This window comes from Microtus pennsylvanicus, chromosome 1 (genome assembly GCF_037038515.1).
Source record: "Microtus pennsylvanicus isolate mMicPen1 chromosome 1, mMicPen1.hap1, whole genome shotgun sequence".
In the NCBI taxonomy this organism is placed as follows: Eukaryota; Metazoa; Chordata; class Mammalia; order Rodentia; family Cricetidae; genus Microtus; species Microtus pennsylvanicus.
In genome coordinates this window covers 70,962,729-70,982,211 of record NC_134579.1, presented here as the reverse complement: position 1 = coordinate 70,982,211, position 19,483 = coordinate 70,962,729, and the positions used below count along the sequence as shown (strand labels likewise).

The window sequence follows — 19,483 nt, the reverse complement described above, 5'->3', positions numbered from 1 at the left end:
CAGGGACAATAGTGAAGGGTTTTTAGACAGAACGAACCAATAAAACCCGAGACATGTTTTTGTATCTATAACTCAACCTTCCCTCCAGATTCTCTTCATGCTACAGTGATCCTAATGGAATAGAACACATTTTTGCAGCATGTAAACAACTTACCAGGCTCATCGGTGCATGAAGACGCACACAAGCCAAGCAGGGCTCTTTGACTCAACACAGATGTTTTTGGAACGAATGTGTAGTTTCCCATAAGAACAACGGCTTCTTTGCCTAATGGGTCCCAGGCATGATCATCGTTGTTAGCAACAGTGCTCAGAGTATGAAATCACAGCTCTCATTATACAAATTAATTTCTCGGGAGGTAGATTCTGGTTGCCTGGAGCCAGGCCTTTTTTTTTCTGGCAGCATATCTTCGAATTGTTTAGGAAACGGCTGGCTTTGAAGGTGGTGAGTCTGCTAGCATTGGGTTATGAACTTAGACACGGTGGTCTTTATGGCTACAACATCTTTCTGTTTCTGTGGTTCTAGGAGATCAAGTTTCTTGGACCACAACAGCAGTTTGGAGACTTCTGTCTTAGTCAGTGTTCTATTGCTTTGAAGAGACTCCATGACCATGGCAACCCTTATAAAAAGAAAGCATGTAACTATGACTTGCTTACAGCTTCAGAGGTTCAGTCCATTTTTATTTTCATCATGTCAGGGTGCATGATGGTGTTGCAGGTTGAGAAGAAGCTGAGAGTCTTACTTCTGGATCCACAGGCAGCAGGAAGCGAGAGCCCCTGGTCCTAGCTTGGACTTTTAACAACCTTAAAGTTCACCCAAAGTGACATACTTCCTCTAACAAGGCCACGCCTACTCTAACAAGGTCACACCTCCTAATTCTTCTCAAATAGTGCCACTCGGCCTGATGACCGAGTCTTCAGATACATGAGACGATGGGGGGCCGTTTATGTTCAAACCACCATATCATCTAACCGATGCTTATTGGACAAGGTTGAAGTTCCATGGGCCTTTGCAAGATAAGGATGAAGTTACAATTTGGAAGATAAGTAGGATAAACTGGGCCCAGCCAGAAACTGGCACCTGCACAGAAATCCCGATGCGTTTAAAGCGCTGTTAAGTATTCTGCTTCTAAGGAGAGAGGCCCACTTAGATGTGGATTCTCATGCTTAAATGCTGGTTTCCTGGAAATATGATTTTTGTGGGAGGAGCTGGGGTTATTGAGAAAGCTTGAGTGGACAGGGACCCCTGCTCGTCCTCCCAGAGTCCTCTTGGCCTCACTTGTGGAAGGACACACTCTCTGAAGGTCTTCTTCCCCTACACTCGTCAGAGGTCATGCCCATACAGTAGTCACATAAGTGTCAGTTGGAGCTTCGCGAAGGTAGGGCCTGTACTCTCCTCACTGCCTCGGTCCTGATGCTGCTGTCAGCACGACCTGGACCAGCACACTGCTCAGTGGAAAGACTTGTTGCCTCGAAACAGTTTCAAAACTGCATCAAAAGTCTTCATCAGGAACCTAAATAGATGTCTTAGGGTTTCTATTGCTGTGATGAAATACCATGACCAAAAAAGCAGGTTGGGGAGGAAAGGGTTTATTTGGCTTACACGTTCAGATCCTAGTCGATCACTGGAGGAAGTCAGGACAGGAACTCAAACAAGGCAGGATCCTGGAGGCAGGAGCTGATGCAGAGGCCACGGGAGGGTGCTGCTTACTGGCTTGCTTCCCCTGGCTTGTTCATCCTACTTTCTTACAGAACCCAGGATCAACAGCCCAGGGGTGACACCACCCACCATGGCCTGGGCCTCCTCTATTGATCACTAATTGAGAAGATGTCTTACAGCTGGATCTCATGGAGGCATTTCCTCAACTGAGGCTCCATCCTCTCTGATGACTCTAGTTTGTGCGGTTGACTCACAGAACCAGCCAGTACAGTAGAGTACCAGCTTGCTTGAGTGGTGTCCGATCATTGGGTCTAAGTGCCATATCCTTACAGAATCAAGAGCAAACCCGGTAGAGGCAGAATGACTTGCTCAGAGAAATAAAAGCAGGCTGTGAATTGCCCCCGAGTGTGCAGCCCTGGGCTTAGTGCCCTCGAGTCCTCATCCCCCACTGCTTGAGATTCGCCTAGGCTCTAGCAGCAGCAGCATAGCTCAAGGACCAAAGCCTTCTATGAAGAACAATTCTCACACACAGAAACACAGGGCTGGGTCTCTGTCTGTTGGAAAAGTCTGTCTTGGGTGAGGTCTCTAGAAGGTTCTCCAAAGAAGAAGGTTCTCAGATGTGGAGACAAACAGGCAGGAACTAGAGCAATAGCTGCTTAAGGTCAGCTAGGATGTGGGAGGGAGAGAGCAGGTGCGTGAGAGCGAGCCTGCCAGGGCCTGACTTGGACAGCCCATGTTGGCAGGAGGAGGGGGGCGTGAGAAGAGGGTGGGGCTCAGATAAGCTACTCTCTTAAGATTCAGGGGAAGATCCTTGGCTGCACTTGGCCTTGGCTATGTCCTTTGGGACCTGGGTGTGGTGGATCAAGGTGGGTATTGCAGGGGCAGCGGGAGAGTTTTGGGGCTCCAGTCTAATGAACATTTTCCTTTGGGGTTACTCCGAGTCTAAGCCATCATCGAAAACATGGCCTTGTTGGATTCTAGAATGTCAGTGCTTGAAAGGTCCTTCAAATGAGGAAAAAGGACCCGTCGAGGGACACATGAAAGATGGAGGTGGTCTGGCTTCACAATCCACCGTTCCCTTCCAGCCCTTACTTCCCTGAGTCACTCTTACCATTGGAACTTACCTCAAGTGTCTACTTACATTGCTGAGTGTGTGAGCTGTGCCATGCTATAGGGCTAAGAATTTCGTTTCTTTTACATTATTATGGGAGATTGGGGCTGGGATTGGGGAACTGTCTTTGGAAAAGAAGCTTAGAGTTTAGGGGGCAGACTGAGAAAATGGTGGCAGGTGGGAAGAGGGGGCGTGTCGCTAATCATCCCTGAGACCCAAGCAGGAGTTTATAAAGAACTCCACCTGCCTGGTGGACACATATGGAACACGTAGTTCATGCATGGGATTAAGTCCTATGCATATAGTAACTCTCTCCTCATCGTGCTTCTGTGAGGTAGATCAGGTATAGCCACATTGCGCCCCGTGGTTGAAGGGACAGGCATAAAGAGGTGGTCAGCTGTCCATCATTCCAAAAGTGGTAAATGCTGGATCCAGATCCAGACTTTCACTCTGACCACTCTGCTACTTTGCTTCTATCAAGAGCAAGGAGAAGGGGCTGAAGGAATTCCATTATCATCCAGGAATGGGCGTGAAGATTGAGGGCCAGGGGAGGAATGTTGCTCGCGTTCACCGATGATCTTCCGCTGGCGACTGACCAGTGGGTGCTGGGCTGGGGAGCCGTACTCAGTTTCTCACTCCACTGACTCTCTGGATCCAATCCTTGTTGGGATAGATGTAAGAATATACTCCATAGCGATCTTTCTTCCCACAGTCCACGCCCCAGGACACTACGCCCACCAGGTACCATTGGTTTGTTTCTTGATCTTTGGTCATCATGGGGCCTCCAGAGTCACCTGCACAGGCGTCTTTTCCCCCTAGATAAAAGGGAGGTACAGATGAAAAACAGTGTGCCCCTTTCCCAGTGCAAATCTGAGTTCGACTTGTAGTTCAGGCAATCGGGCACTAGAGGGTGCAGCAGACCATTGGATCCAAACCAGAGCTAGTTCAGGAAGGGATGCCGAGAAAGTGTCTTTCTTCCCCTCGCCCCCACTCCATCCCAGGTTTTCAGCACCTATATTTCAGTCAGCTTCTTACCTTCCTTTTCTCCAGCACAGATCATGTCCTTGGTCACTTTCTTCTTCAATGGAGCATAGGCCTCCTGGCAGGTGTCGTAGTTGACAATTGGGATTTCGATCTGGAACATAAGGCTATCGTTGGTGCCCACTCCTGGCCAAGAGGACCTTGCTGTCTGACAGCTTCTGAGCAGGCCTCCAGCTACCTTATACTCCTTTCCAGGAACTGCCGCGTGGTACAGGTAAAGGCACAACGGAGTGGAGAACTAGGGATTCATCTGTTATAGCTTCAGCTACAGACTTGCTCTGTGGACTTGGTTGAGTAGCTTTGCCTGTTTGAGACTCAATTATCTTATCTGTCATATGGAAACAATAATTCTTGCCTAGCATATATACCAGCTTCAAATATGACAACATATAGAAACCCATGTCAGTTTGCATACGGCTTCCTCCATCCCTGCTCTGGAACCTGGTGCATGTGGTTTTATCTCTCCTTCTTAGACCACTGAGACTCTCACACCTAATCTTAAAGATGAACCTCACAGTATTAATAATAATATTAATTACTAATTGCATGCATCTTCACAAAGGAAATGAATGACCAAGGGCTTTGACAGTGTATAGCTATTTAGTATACTATATGTGGGTGCTAGGTATTTTTTTTAAAATTAAGACATTAAAACTATTATTTTAGAATAATAAAATTATTGTTTTTAATGTATATATGCGGTTTCGCCTGCTTGTATGTTTGTGTGCTACATGCCTACTTGGTACCTGTGGAGGACAGAAGAGGACATGAGATTCTTTGAAACTGTAGTTACAGACAGTTGTGAATCAACTTCCCTCACTGTAAGAATGAAATGGACAGTGTGCTCCAAGCACGCACCCTCAGTGTGTTTTTGTTACAAGGGAACTATAGTCTGTGCAGAGTCTCCTTGGGCTATGGCCATCTTAGGAAAGTGGGGACAGGAAGCCGTGTCACAAGGATGCTGTTTTGGCATATGCTGGAGTCCCTAATTTACTATTCACCATTCAGGTACCATCTTGAGAGCAACGTCCTTTGGGAAGCCATCTTTAGTCCCCAAGACTGGGCCAGACCTCCCTTGTACATCCCAGAGAACCTTGCATTTCTTTCTCATCTTCATCATACCCATAACTACTTCCTGTCTGTCCCACTTGACCGGAAGCACAAGGAGGCCAGGAGCTAGAGAGCACCCATTTACCTTCTCTTCTCCTTGGTGAGCCTTTTAGCTAGTTTGCAGGAGACAGCGGGTAACCATCTGAGAGTTCATGAATGAAGCAATGGGTGATTGCCACACATCCGAAACCTTTAGACTGTGACAAGCCTGTCACATGGTCAGTGACTTCAATGGATTTAGAACCTAGCCCCATAATAGAACCCAGTCATGTCAGAACAAGACGGTTATTAGAGGAAATCTAGTAAGTCAGATGCTGTCCCCTACCCCCTGTAGAAGACTAAAACAACTTATTTCAGGTGGATAAAGAAGTCACGAGGGTCCAAGATTGGGAGCCATGGCTCCTTAGGTTAAGTCTAGCACTCTTGTCTGAAATGACGGGGGTATGACTTTTGAGTGCTATGGTCAAGTTCCCGTCGGAACGAACTGCGTTTCTCAGAGCTTGGTCCCTTCTTGCTAATTTTCTATGCAGTCTTCATGGTGCATATATGACTCATGAGCCTGCTGGGTACCCACTCTTGCCATGTTCTGGGAGGACCTCCACATTCTGAGATGTTTACAAGCTGTCAGGGACATAGAATGGCGTTTAGAGACTGGAGCCCAAGTCCAGGTCAACAAACACTTCAAAATTTCTGGGTCTCCTATTAAATTTTGGAGTTGTCTGGCCCCTGTTTTCTCTCTTATCATTTCCCTTCTCAAAGCCTCCAAACCCAGAACAGGCAGAATACAGCAAGAGGGCTGGACGCACAACCACGGCATCACTGTTTGTAGGATATAAAATTGAACCCCACCTCCATCAGGTTCTCTGGAAGCCTCTGCAAGAACTGCTTCCCCCAGCCGCTGACAATGACCATGGTTCCTGGAGGAGAGAAGAGACTGTGAGGAGAAATCTGTGTGATGTGGGACGCCCCTCTGCATGCTGTGAATGTGTTTTCTACCATTGGTTAATAAAGAAACTGTTTTTGGCCTATGGCAGGGCAGAATATAGAAAATCCAAACAAAGATATAGAGAGAAAGAAGGCAGAGCCAGGAAGACACCATGTAGCTGCTGAAGATGAAAGACGCCGGAACCTTACTGGTAGGCTACAGCCTCATGGTGACACACAGATTAATAGAAATGTGTCAGTTTAAGATGCAAGAGCTAGCTAGCAATGCGCCTAAGTTACTGGCCAAACAGTGTTGTAATTAATATAGTTTCTGTGTGATTATTTGTGTCTGGGCAGCCGGGAATGGACGAGCTGTCTCCTTCTACACTGTGTGGCATGTGCTAAGATTGGCCCTGCCAACTGCATCATCCTCTGCTGGCGGGAAAAGGGCAGAAGTTACTACTCAGAGAAAGGCAGCTGCAGGGGAGGGACAGGGCGAGATGGGTGCTGAATCGGATGGCATTTGCTCCTTGATTTATTACCTGGTTCCTTTATTTACCTCACCTTCCTGGCAGCCAGCAAGGACCTAAGGCTCCGTGAGAGCTGTCATTTCACCCATCTTGTTCCCTCGCACCCTCAAGTCTACAGCAATGTTAGGCTGTAGGAAGGAGGTCCCCCTGGTCAAGGACTTTGGACATAGAGCCCAGCATAGTCAGTTACAAGTCAGGCCTCACTTTCAGACGCCACATCCCTAAAATGAATGTGCTGGACTTGGCAAACCCACAAACCAAGGATTATGAAGTCCATAAGCTTATGAAGTCACAGATGTGGGGATAAAATGGAAATGGGCTGAGGGCAGAGAGGGCAATTGCATTCTCATTTAATAAGAAGCCTTGGATACTGAAGACAGTACTGCGTTTAAATTCAGAGAACCGCATCTCTCCTCGCACATCTGCTTCTCATGATGCTGATGAGCCTCCGCTTCTCTTTCTTTTTCTTCCTCCTCATTCCCTTCCTTCCTCTCTCTTTTACATTTTATTAGTTCTTTGATAAATTTGTACAATGCATGTTGATCATATTCATCCCTTTTTCCCCAGCTTGTCCTAGATCTACCCACCTTCCCGACCCACTCAACTCTGTGACATCTCTCCCTTTCTCTGTTTGTTTATTTATTTTTTATTCATCTGACAAATCTGATCTGTGTGGTCTGTATTTGGCTGTGTGACCTTACACCGGAGTGTGGTTGACCCACTAAAGGTCACACCCATAGAGAAAACTGACTCTCCCCTTCCCAGAAGCCATCAATCACCATATCTCCTCAGGTAGGAGTGGGACTTTGTGCTGAGCGCCCCTCTGCATGCTGGGATTTTGTCTGGCTGGGGGCTTGCACGGGACTTGTTTGTACTTCACACAACTGCTGTGAATTCACACGTAACTGCCCTGCTGTGCCCACAAAAAAGTCTCTCTGTAGGCTTTGCCTCTTACATCCTTTCTGTTTACCCTGTCCACAGCGGTCCCTGAGCCCTTGGCGGAGGGCTGTGATATAGATATCATGTATATAATTTAGGGCTGAGAAGCACAGCCTCTTATTCTCTGTAACTTGACCAGTTGTGGGTCTCTATGTTAATCTCTGCCTACTGAAGAAAGAAGCTTTCCCGTGTGAGTTGAGAGGGGCAGTAATCTCTGGGCATAGTGGTGAGTCACACCAACATGTACAAGGCTTCCAGGAGGAATATCGTAAGTTAGTGGGTGCCAGGCAGCTGGTCCCTTCGAAGCCCATAGTGCCTGGTTAGCCAGTCTCACCTACACATTTCCTGTCGGCTCACTTCTCTTAAACACTTCTCAGATTCCAGCCATTTCTTCTGCACCATCTTTAAGCTTCAGGAAATGAGTGAGGATATGACACACTGAATTCCACAGAAGAGGAGGCCAGCTGGCCTGGGCTGGCCTCCTGCTCTCCGTTGGATATATTCTGTCCAGGATAGTTCACTTTAATAACATAGCCAGCCCGATGGGGTTTCGCATCCAGTTTAGAGGCGGGGGACCTAGGCTTAATGAGGCTGGCAGCATCCTCAAGGTGACTCACCAAGAAAGCCAGGGTCTTGATTGGATCCTCCCTCCCACTGCTGGTTGGCTGTGTAGTGCTGGTTATTGAAACTAGGGCCCAGTGCGGACAAGGCACACACGCCATTGCAGAGCTCTGTGCAGCCTGAGCCACACCCCCTAGCTATCCTTCTGTGTACTGCGTGGTGATGCTGGGAGTGACAACAAGGAATGACAGGTTTTCTTGAATGATGGGGTTTTCAGAAAAGGGAGTTGGTTTCTACTCTTCCAGCCTCCACAGCGTGGACTACTAACTCCCCCAACCCTGCCCCAGGCTCTATGCAATTTCTTCCTGTGTGCATCCCAGATCATCCCCTTTACTTATAGTTCATCAATACTTCGTTAAATTTTCTAGTATAATCACTTGGATGGTTTTGGAGTTCCTATATGAAAAAAACAAGCATGCCGGTTTACTTCGTTCCTAATACTACTTGTGCCTCTGTGGAATGTGTTCCGATTTGGTTGTGTTAGGGGAAGCGCGCATTGTGAGATGAGCTGTTTTATAGAGCCTCATCAGTGCTGAAGAAGAACGCCTTGCCATAGCCACAGCCACACTACAGAGGAGAAGCCAAGGGAGAGATGCTATGCTGGCTGGTTGTTATGCCAACTTGACATAAGCTAGAGTTACCTGAGAGGAGGGAGTCTCGATTGAGAGATTGCCTCGGTCAGATCCGGCTGTATGCAAGTCTGTACAGCATTTGTTAAATTAGTGTCTGATGTGGTGGGCTCAGCCTGTTGTGGGTGGGGCCATCTCTGAGCTGGTGGTCCTGGCTTCTATGAGAAAGCAGGCTGAGCGAGCCACGTGGAGCAAGCCAGTAAGCAGCACCCCTCCATGGCCTCTGCATCAGCTCCTGCCTCCAGATTCCTGCCCTGTTTGAGTTCCAATCCTGGTTTCCTTCAGTGATGAACAGTGACGTGGAAGTGTAAGGCAAATAAACCCTTTCCTCCCTAGCCTGCTTTGGTCATGGTGTCTCATCACAGCAACAGTAACTCTAGCGAAGACAGGTACCTTCAGTGGAGGGATGCTCAGGCAGGCAGATGGGCATCACAAATTCGTTTAGCCTTGGGCTCTCCGACAGCTCCACCAGACCCAGGTCGTTCTCAAATGTGCTGGGGTTGTATGAGGGGTGCAGGACGACGCGCCTCACACTCAGATGCTGTTCGTCTTCATCTGAGCGGCGCCTCCAGTGCTTTCCTGGACCATGGAAAGTGTGTAAGGCAGAGCAGAGTGGAGGCAAAGGTGGAGCCTTGCTCGCTACCGCCCCATGTTCCATCTGGTACCCGTTCCTGTCTTAATCCCTCCCCTCTTTGTCCTCACCCCCTCAGCCATCCTGCGCATTCTTCTGGCTCCACCTCTGACCATCACGGTGACTGAGAATGTTCCATCTGATGCCCTTGCCACTGTCCAGTTGATCATAGTCACCCTTTACTGTCTGCATCATAGGCCGTCTGCTTAATTAGAGGTTTTTCCTACGTGATAACCCAGGCTGAGAAAGGCAAATACTGTGCATTCTCTCTCGCATGTACATCCTTGCCTCTATTAAAATATGCATGAGTAGGTAGGAGAAAATGTGAGTGAAGGCCAGGAGTGGGACCCACATGACCAGAAAAAAAGAAATGATTCTCTAAGGGGGTGAGGGTAGGGAAGACGGTAGAGGAAACTGGAACAGGTGAATACTGGGAGCAAAAAGGGAAGCAGGAAAGCGGGGTAGGAAGATGAGTGGCGAGAGGGGTGGGGTGGGGGAGAACCAACCAAAATGAAACATATGTATGTAAAACCTCATATGGAAATACTACTTTGTAAACTAATTCTGAAAATAAATAAATAATACATAAGAAATTGAAAGTGATTCTCAGTTATTCATTCCCGATGCAATGTTTTTGGTGTTCCAGAAGATTTTTATTTTATTTTCGTGCATGCATGCGTGTATGTGTGTGCATGTGTGTGTGCACTTGTGCATACCTGTGTGCGTGCGTGCATGTGGACGCATGTGCGTGTGTGCTATGCATGTGCACGGGGTACCTGCTGAGGTCAGAAGAGGGGGCCAGGTCTTCTGAAGCTGGGGTTACAGGTGGTTGTGGGTTGCTGATGTGGGAAAGGAAGTCTGGCCCTCTCTAAGAGCAGGGGCTCTCAACTATGAAGCCATCTTTTCATCTTCTGAGACTAATTTGTAATGCAAGTTGGCTCTGAAAGGACTTTAAAAAAAAATTCCCCAAACAAAATTCCAATTACTAAAAATCTTGATGTGCATCAAAAAAGATACTACCCTACATCCTCCCCTGTCTCAAAACTTCCAGCTTCCGCTCTCCCAATAGATGCTGATCTTGTTCTTATGAAGTTTATAGGCTGCCATGGGCTGGCACTAGTTTTTAATTAGATTGTGGCTCAGTGTTGAACTGAACCGAGCCAGCGCGTGGTCTTTATTTCATAAGGAAGAGCCTTGCAAATGGCACCAGGGAAACTCTGTTCCAAGAACTACAACTGGCTTTGGAAGTCTGGGCCCTCCTACTCACCCATGACAATTTTGAAGTCAGAAGGGCCGAGCAAGTCTGAGCTGTGTAGGATTGGATCTTCTGGATCGAGTGGATGGTGGAGGCAGTGAGCTGCTGTCAAAACCCAGTTGGTACCTGAAGAATAGAGCACACACGTTCTGCGTCCTGCATTGTCCTATGCTGCCTCTGACTATGTCGAACTAAGGGCCTTGATGCTACTCAAGAGCACGACCCCAGGCCCTGCAAATGCCCAAACATGCCCCCACTGTGTTCATCGCCCAGGTCAGATACTCAGATGTTCCCATCGCAAGAAGAGGAATTAAATCTGCAGTTCTAACTCCCTATTTCAACATAGGCCGGGCTGGACATTTTAAAGAGGTTTTCTTGACTTGGATGAGTACCAGCTAGCCCAGAGTGGGTCCTCAAAGACCCAGGGAGTGTTGCCTTCCTACTCAGCTTTACTTGTTTGGTGGAGTTCTGCTGTCAGCATTGGTAGCATCTGGGGGTTCCTCAGACTTCTCTTTAGCAAGACCCCCCAAGTGGTTCTTGTGCACATGGAAACTTGGCAGGTACTGAGGCGGATGGTTAGTAGCTGGCGTGTGACGACACATTGTCATCACCTTAGGAAATAGGAAAGGCATCAGAATTGTGACCCATGTCCAGCCTATTGGAGTTAGAGAGTTAGGCCCAGCAGCCATGTGTGAAAGGCTCCTTCTGTAATCTGACTTGCACTCAGGATGGAGGACTGCTCTACATAGCCAGCCCTGTCGTTTACGACTACAGACCTTCAGAATGGTTGTGTGGCTGGAGTGACAGGAAGCTAGGGCTACCAGGTCTCTTGATTAGTGGCCTAGTGTCCTTCTCGGCTGTCACCTTCCCCGGGATGAGTATGGTCTTCATGCTCACTTAATGCAGAGTCAAACTTTTGGCCTTCCTTTCAATAGAGCTAACGGCAAGTCCACAGATAGCTGCGGCCTGGACACCCCCAGCCAGAGCCAAGCAGAAAAGCATCACTGTAGGCAGGGTTGAGGTGGGTGCGGGAAGGGAAGCCTCGGTGCTCTAGGCTATAGCTCAGAGTGAAAGGCGGATGGTGTTTCTGGAGCAGGATCCAGACTCTACTTGTTCCTCTCGGAAGGGGCCACATGTTCTCTGCTTCCTGGTTCCTGGTTCTGAACAAATCTCAGCACGGAACACTCTTTTCCTATGAGGTGCCTCCTGAACCTGCCCACGACCAGGGCTTATTGGGGTGGTGGGTAAGGTGGGCTGAGATACCCAGTTAGAAAATCCTGCCTCAGAGCAGGGCTCTCTAGATGAGTCTAGTTATATGCTCTAGCCTGCCCAGAGAATAATGTCACCTTTGAACTCTGCCATCACCCCCAGTCCCTCACTGAACCTCAGTATGGACACAGAGACAGTGTTCTACCTCTTCTTCTGTCTTTTAGACTCTTTATGATCTCTCTGCCCTGTCCGATCCACCCTCTTCCACTACAAGAATAGCAGAAACCGGGATTACAGATTTGCAGGGCTGTGGAGAGGGCCAAGTGTGAAGGGACTTTTAGCTGGGCTTATGGTAAAATGAATTTTAGCTTCCAAACAAACATTTAACCAGTTCCAACACAGGATGAATATTATTGATGGAAGACTCAATGTTTAAAAAATGATAATAAAACTACTTCAAAATCTTTAAAGCAATGGGTGACATCCATCTTTCATTTTTCCTAACAAAGTTGTAAACCTGACAAACGTCCCCTTTCCCTCCACCTCCTGTGACCCTTCCTCTCCATCTCTCTGCCTCTTCTGTTTCTTCCCTGGGGCTCCTCCTGCCCTTTCTTCTTTCCTGATCTTGTCCTATCCCTTGGGTGTCTTAGGCCCCACAAGTCTCTTTGATCCTTGACAAACATCACCTTTTTTCTCCATGGGAAACAAATTTAATATGCAGAAAGTAGTTGGTATGAAAGTGACTAACAGAATTAGAATACAGACTATATCCATCTGCTCGGTAAAACAGAGCGGAGTGTACAGAAGAGTTCAATTCAGCCGCTCGGTTCTCTGGGTTCCTTCATTTCTAAACACTTTGAGCAGGTTGATGTAGCAGCTCTGGACCGTCCCATCTCTGTGCCACATGTATAGGCCGTGGGTCATGATCCATGCCCAACCACCTGTCAGGAGACTGATCAGAATCCAGGAAGTTCTCCACAGCTCACGGAATTAGCACGGGGTATGCTTGTCGTGGTTCCAGCCGAAGGCTGGCTTTTCAGCTCGTCCACACCCTTTCTGGGGGCAGTGATTCTCAAGGAAGAAGTGGCCAGTTTTCAAGGGAAAGTTGGTCCTTAGCTCTCACCCTGTCCCCAGCCCCGAGTCCTTCACCCCTTCTCCCTCTCCTTACCTAAAAGGCTACCCCCACAGAAGGGCTGCCCGTTCAGGTGTGAGAGCATGGCAATCCATGGAGTGGTACCCTTCTGGGCTGGGCGTCCATTGAAGATCCTGGAGATCTGCTTCCGGGAGAACTTGGGAAGACCACACACTGCAGCCAAAGGAGGGAGGGAAGGTCACATTCTATACTCCACTTCACCCACTAGGGTTACCAGATCATCATTCTGTTAGGAACACCTGTTACCACTACATCACCCGCCATCCACTGGCCCTTCTAACAGTGTTATTGTTGAAGTCTTGTTTTGTTTTCATGTGTGTATAGGGTTTCCCCATTCATGGCATAGGCAGCCTGAGTGTGATTGGCCTCAGCTCTGGTTTCAGGAGTAGGAATGTGACTTATTGAAGGTCTGCATCCTGAGCCGTAGCAGTATCTTTAAAATGAGATGTGTTCTTGGACAGCCAATTAAAGTCTGGGTTGAAGATTTTACTCAACATTAGAAAAAGAGTAAGATTTTCTCTGCCAGAATTGCTGAGCTATTGTTTGATCTGCCAGCTTGGGTCTTGTGGAGAACATGCTGGGGACAGGAGAACAGGGCAGCCAAACATCAAGAAAAGCATAATGGAAAGATAAGGGTCGAGGCGGGGCCGTAGCCCAGCGCTAGGCTCTGACAGGGAACCATGTGAAAGAGTGTGGGAATGATCTTTTCAGTTATGTGACCCTATAGATCTCCCCCCTTTCTTTCGTCTTGCCTCTTCCTCCTCCTCTTGATGTTGGTTTTCTGTGACTCAGAAAGGTCAGATTCCTAATAAAAAAGTGTCCTGCACCGTGAGCAGGGACCTTGTCCCCAGAGAAAGTCTTCCTCAGAGTCTGTGCAGTTCTGCCCTATTGCCTCCTCCTCTGCCTTCCTTGGTGTGGAACCACAGACAAACCCACAGCTGAATGCTCTTAGAAATCACCCCTGTGTCCCTCTTATCAGACACCTCATGAAGACAGAGTCTGCTGGCTGGCGATGGCGCACGCCTTTAATTCCAACACTTGGGAGGCAGAGGCATCCCAATCTCTGCAAGTTTGAGATCAACCTGGTCTACAAAATATTGGGATAGCCAGAACTATTATACAGAGAAACTCTTTCTCAAAACAACAACAACAGTCAAAATCCAGAGAAAGTGTGTGATTTGTTAAAAGTTATTCTATGAGGGAATGGCAAGAATATAATTCTGGGTCATGTGACCCCAACTCTGAACTTGTTCCAGTCCAGCCAGAATCACTAACTTCAACAATGTGGCTTCCAGGTCCCACAGAGCTCTCTAGATCCAGGATGCCTTGCCCCACTTTCAAAGCAAAGACTGGGCTGAATCCCAGACAAAAGTGCTGCACCCTTGATCCCAACTGTATCATCTCCCAGTGGTTCTGCTCATAGGCAGTGGCCCAAGCCAGCACCCTACCCCATTCCCAGCAGACACTGGGGGCCCTGGGGACTACTGCTTTTCCATAGTTTTCATCTCTCCTTCTTTTATAAAACATGGTGAAGGCTTTTCAACACACACACACACGTGCGCGTGCAAGCACACAAACACACACACGTATACTTTCCATTTCCCTACTTCCTTTCACGTCAGTAGTCTCTTCTCTTCCCTTGCAGTGAAGCCTCTTCCAAGAAGACAGAACAGGCCCCCTTCACATTCTCCCCCTTGTTGAACCTGGATTTAGAGTAAGGTGCTATTTCCTGAAAAAAGGCCGTCCTTGGAACTGACTTGTATTTAGGCAGCTCGGGGCCTAAATGGAACTTCAACAGTGATCCTTACATATATGCGAGAACACCGGCTTTGAAATTATATGCAATGTGTTTTCTCCATTCTTACAACCTTTCCTTGTCCTGTGGCTCCCCAGTTATTGAAGTCGGCCATCCTTTGAAGTAAAGGAGAGATAGACTTCAACTTCAAAGAACAAAGCAGAAATCGAGGGAGGGGAAGCAAGGCTTTTGTTTGAAATTAGGTTCTGTGGTAAGAACAAAAGATGTATATGTTTGTAGGAAGCAAAGCCTGGAAACCGAGCCTAACTTTTACTGGGTGCCACAGAGACAAGACGACAATACTGCAGGGAGAGTTGAAAGCCCTTCTCAGGCAGGGGAAAGGCTCAAGGGAAGGAGGGGGCTGCCTAGGAGGGAGAGGGAGGGTAGAGGGAGATGGTATTAGGCAGTTCAAACACAGACAGCTTGCACACTGACCGCCCTCAGAAAGGATGATAGCTGCTTGGGTCCTGTCTTGATGAATGTCCACTCTGATCTGCAGTCCACACTGGAGAGGTGACCACTTTCCCACTATCCAGTCTCCCTCCTTAGCGACACAAGCACATTTTTTTTCTTGCCTTTAATCCTCTGTCTTGGTGTTTTCTTTAAAGTCCTTGGCTTCCTTTGTTTTCTGTAATTTTCCACCAGACAATACCTTTTATCTCCAGGCCGTATTCTACCTATTGTTTCTAAGTATCAACTCCTATCTCGAAAGTGCTTTGTCTTCTGAAGTCCCAAAGTCTGGACTGGTAATATACATTCCAGCTGGACTGCTTGCGAATTCGTCAAGCCTAGCAAAGCTGAGTCCTCGGCCTCTTCTTCCACCAGCCACCCTCCCTCCCTTGGCTACCCCAGAACTCTGATGTCTGAACTGACCACACATTTGTCACCTCCATTTTCTTACACTTCTATTTCTTATCAGCCACTAAGCAGGCAGAAAGTTACCAGACATAGGATAATATATCTCCCCATTCCATATCACAGCGTGCTCCAAATAATCCACATGCCACAATCCAAAGTCAACGTAGTTAGTGAATACAAATCAAAAATATCTTCAACTTCAAGTCATGGCAGGTTTTGAAACCACAATGTGTAAAGCTTTCAAGGCTAATTTAGGATTGTTTTAGTTCTCATCGGCATATAAAGGATGACACAACGCCAAAAGTATGATACAAACCCCCAAAGAAGGCAAGCCGTGTGTGTGTGTGTGTGTCCCATGAAGCAGCTCTGCTCTCACAGGAGCCGATTCTGCATTTGTACCCTCATGTGTGCAGCACCTCAGGAGATTCCTGTGGCCCAAGATCTGCTGATGAGCCATTTAAGTGGGCTAAACTGCCTTCTCTGTATTACCATGCCCGCATATCTCACCAAGATACTTTCAAAAGCACAGTCCTTCCTTGCCGTTTCCCCTCCCATGCTAGCTATACTCAGACCCTGTTGGATGCAGACTTTCCAGGGGTGAGACTCAGCAATTTGCAATGCTCGGCAAGTACCATAACATGAATCAAACAAGATGCAGTTAGAGCATCTCTGATTAGAAAACGGTGCAGGCCAGGGCTTATAAGACTGTCTGTCTGTCTGGCAGCGTCCTCTGTTCTGTCTCCAGCTCAGGCCTGCTGTCTAGTTTTTCCACTCTTTCCCACTGTGCCCTTCCGTCTCCTCGAATCTTTGCAGCCTTTGCTGAACCATGCTGGGTCCCTGTAATTATACAGTCACACTTTTAATCACATTTCCACAATACTTTAATTTCATTCCTTTGGTGGAAGTTAGCTCCCTTTGCTGGAGTTCATGCCTAATGCACATAGCCCTGTCTTGTCTGCCAGTGTGAGCTCTTTGAAGCCACGGATGCAATTGTAGGCAGTTAAATGAAGGCAGTTACAGCCTAACTTCTGAGAAAGAAGTACGTCAACAACCAATAAGCATCCGCTTTTCCTCCCTACCTCATCTTAGATGATGCTCAGTTGTCAGTAGCTGGGCCTACAAAGGGGGTGGGAGCCTAATGAAAGCAAATTTATTTTTTAAAAGATCAAAATGAACACATTTCACAACAAGCTCTCAAACCAAGGCTGTTGGTTATCCACAGATTTATTGCCACCGCAGACCCCTGACAAGAGAAACAGTATGCAGAGGCCCCTCAGAGAGCAGCAAAGCCTGTGGTGTTAAATATACAAAATATAGTTTCCTTTACATGTGCCATTCATAGATATAGGAGTGTGTTTTGATTGACTTTTCCCAGTTCTCTCCACATCCCTCTCCGGGCCTTTCCAGCTGCCTTTGTCTGATGGAGGTTCCTGGGTTGGTGAACTCAGGGAAAGGAGAGAATTCAGCCCTGAGATCCAGGGATGCCACTAGCAATCACTCAGGAGGTCACTGAGAGTGCTGGACAGGCCCTAAGGGATCTACTGTCTTCATCCTCCTGAGGACGAGGCTCAGAGAAGAAAACAATGTCAAGGGTCACATGGGCAGTTGAAGGCAGAGCTCGAGACAAAACCCAGGACTCAGGGCTCTCCATCTCTTTCCAATGAGTGAGCTTTTGCTTCCCTGACCTCGGTTCCTGGACCACCAAGGAGTGCATGGCTTGGAGTGTTCTACTTGATAGATTCTCCGGCGAGCTCAGGCTCCAGGGTTGAGTATAGCCTTGGAGTGTTGTATCATGTCTTGAGTCCATATTTTCTTCTGTTTTCCTGCTGAGAAGTAACGGGGCACCGTGGGGCACAGGCTTCTCTTTCTCCGAGCAGTTGCCAGGTCTCCATACATGTGTCTGGGGCAGGGAATCTCCTACACTACATTCCAGAGCTGGAAGGTTGCTTTGTGTCTGTGTGGAGTGGCAGGTGTTGACACCTTATGGTGCCAGCTAGTATTTGAAGTGGTGCACACGTCCAATGCACCCTGAGTGGACAGCAGGTGTTGAAGGGGCTCGGGAGAGCTGTTTCTCTTCCCCGCCCTTAGTCACTACAATCCTCGCAGTACACTTTCAGCCATTTGAAACTCTAAGAGCACAAAGCATAAGCCTCTCACTGAGGGAAGCTTTCCTAGAGAAACTCCAGGAAGAAAAGTTCTCCAAGGTCCTGTTCTCTGAGAGCTAGCTCAGGCTCTGCTCTTGCTTCCCCTATCCAGAGCAGTTCTTTCCTACATGAAGAACTAGGCTTAGGGCCCGCCCAGAAGCCAGAGCTGGGCAAACACACAGATACAGACTCCAGCTGAAGGACTCCTTTCCTAACGATCAGGTCCAAGCAGAAAGCAAGACTGACCAGGGATTAGGAGTGATTGACACTTAGGACTGAGGCCTCTGGAACAGCTTCCCCTGCACTGCTGGAGAGGCGAGGCTAAGAGAGAGGAAGAGGCTGCTCGAAGCTTTGGGCTGAGTTCTCTTGCCTAGAGGCTTTCCCTGCACCCCATTAACCCCAGTCTCTGGGGCCTGTCTCAGGGGGATGAGTGACCAGCTAGGTAGGTGTGCGGCAGTTTATTTGGTCTGGTAAGCAACATGGGGTACGCTGTTGGCATTGTGTAGTGTAACCTCACTCGATCTGAAGCAGGAGAGGCAGGCCCTGGGAAGTAAACGCATTCACCGTTCCACCTGGAGCTCCCCTGCGGCCGTCGGGGAGTTCATCTCCTCCCACACCCAGTCCACGTAATTGGAGACCTTTGTGTAGACGCCATACACTTGCTTGCTGCCGCATTCTTCGGGTCCTCCCCAGGACACCAGGCCTTGGGCTACCCAGTGCTGGCTCAGCTCATCGAAGATGACGAAGGCCCCACCGCTATCCCCCAGGCATGTATCCTTGCCACCCTCATAGTAGCCAGCACAGAACATGTTCTCTGTGACACTGTAGTTGCCTGACCGAGACTCATAGCTGGCTTTGCATTCAGCGTGTGACACCACGGGCAATTTGACGTACTGGAGAACATCTGACAGGGTCCGCGTGCCGCTGCTGATGATCTCATCCACAGTCACGTTAGGATTCGAGATGCCCCAGCCAGCCACCAGTCCTAACATGTGAGGGGCTGGACCTTCGGGCTCAGGTCTCGGCAGACAGATGGGCATGACGTGGGCTCCCAAGGGCACAGGTTCCTGCAACTGTACCAGAGCTATGTCGTGGTTGTAGTTCTGGATGTTGAAGTCTGGATGGAGTATGACTCGGGCAGCAGAGCTATTGACAGCTCCTGATTTGTCTCTCACATCGTGAAGACCTAAGTAGACAGTGACGTGTTCCTTGGAGACAGGGATGACCGTGTTGTCTCTGCGCTGGGAGCGTAGCACGTGGGCTGCTGTGAGTATCCAAGATTCGGAGAGCAGAGCCCCACTCCCGAACCACTTGTCATTCGGTACCCTCGATGTGTCTTCCACCACGATCAGGGCCTGCCACGGGAAGAGGCCGAGTTCAGCGTTCCGACCGCCGATAATCCTCTTGACCAGGTTCGGCAGGGGGCGGGAGGGTTGCCCACACACTGTAAGAAGGAGGAGGGGAAACAAGAGTCAGGGTCAGAGTCAACCATGTGAAAAGAATCCAGAGAAATTCACATCTCAACCACTGTGGATTATGCCGCCACGGAGCCCTCACTTCCCTGAGTTCAGCGAGATATGGAGGATTCAGCTGTGATTTAGCTCTGAGTTTAGCCTAAGTCTAGTGCGGACCTCCATGGCCAGAGCTATTCATGTTCCAGATCATTTTATGCATTGGCCTTGCCCAACCTAAAACTCTTCTGTCACACCGCTTTTGGACTGGACCATATTTAGGCAGGCCATCCTTAGCTGGGGGCACTTATACTCTTCTTCTCTAGAAGGATGCCTTCTCTCCCAGAAGCCGTTGCATTACAGGTACTCAGAGAATCTCTTGGCATTTTCTCTAGATGTCCGCAGAGAAGCAGAGGGAACCTAAA

At 48.4% G+C, this 19,483-nt stretch overlaps 1 protein-coding gene across 2 annotated transcripts in view; it reads right to left on the bottom strand.

Annotated features, from left to right (window-relative positions):
• Window positions 1-1,582: 1,582 nt before the first annotated feature.
• Masp1 (MBL associated serine protease 1) overlaps window positions 1,583-19,483 on the bottom strand; it is a 65,043-nt gene continuing 47,142 nt past the window's right edge. Inside the window, exons 10-15 of one of the 2 annotated variants that reach the window (XM_075967733.1) lie at window positions 12,826-12,963; window positions 10,461-10,574; window positions 8,956-9,141; window positions 5,769-5,836; window positions 3,804-3,903; window positions 1,583-3,583 (exon numbers count right to left, since the gene is read on the bottom strand). In XM_075967733.1, coding sequence (XP_075823848.1) covers window positions 3,393-3,583; window positions 3,804-3,903; window positions 5,769-5,836; window positions 8,956-9,141; window positions 10,461-10,574; window positions 12,826-12,963 — 797 coding nt within the window. In that variant the 3' untranslated portion in view covers window positions 1,583-3,392. Of the gene's footprint in view, window positions 3,584-3,803; window positions 3,904-5,768; window positions 5,837-8,955; window positions 9,142-10,460; window positions 10,575-12,825; window positions 12,964-16,669; window positions 19,052-19,483 lie in introns of those variants that run through there. The other variant, XM_075967724.1, reaches the window with a different exon arrangement.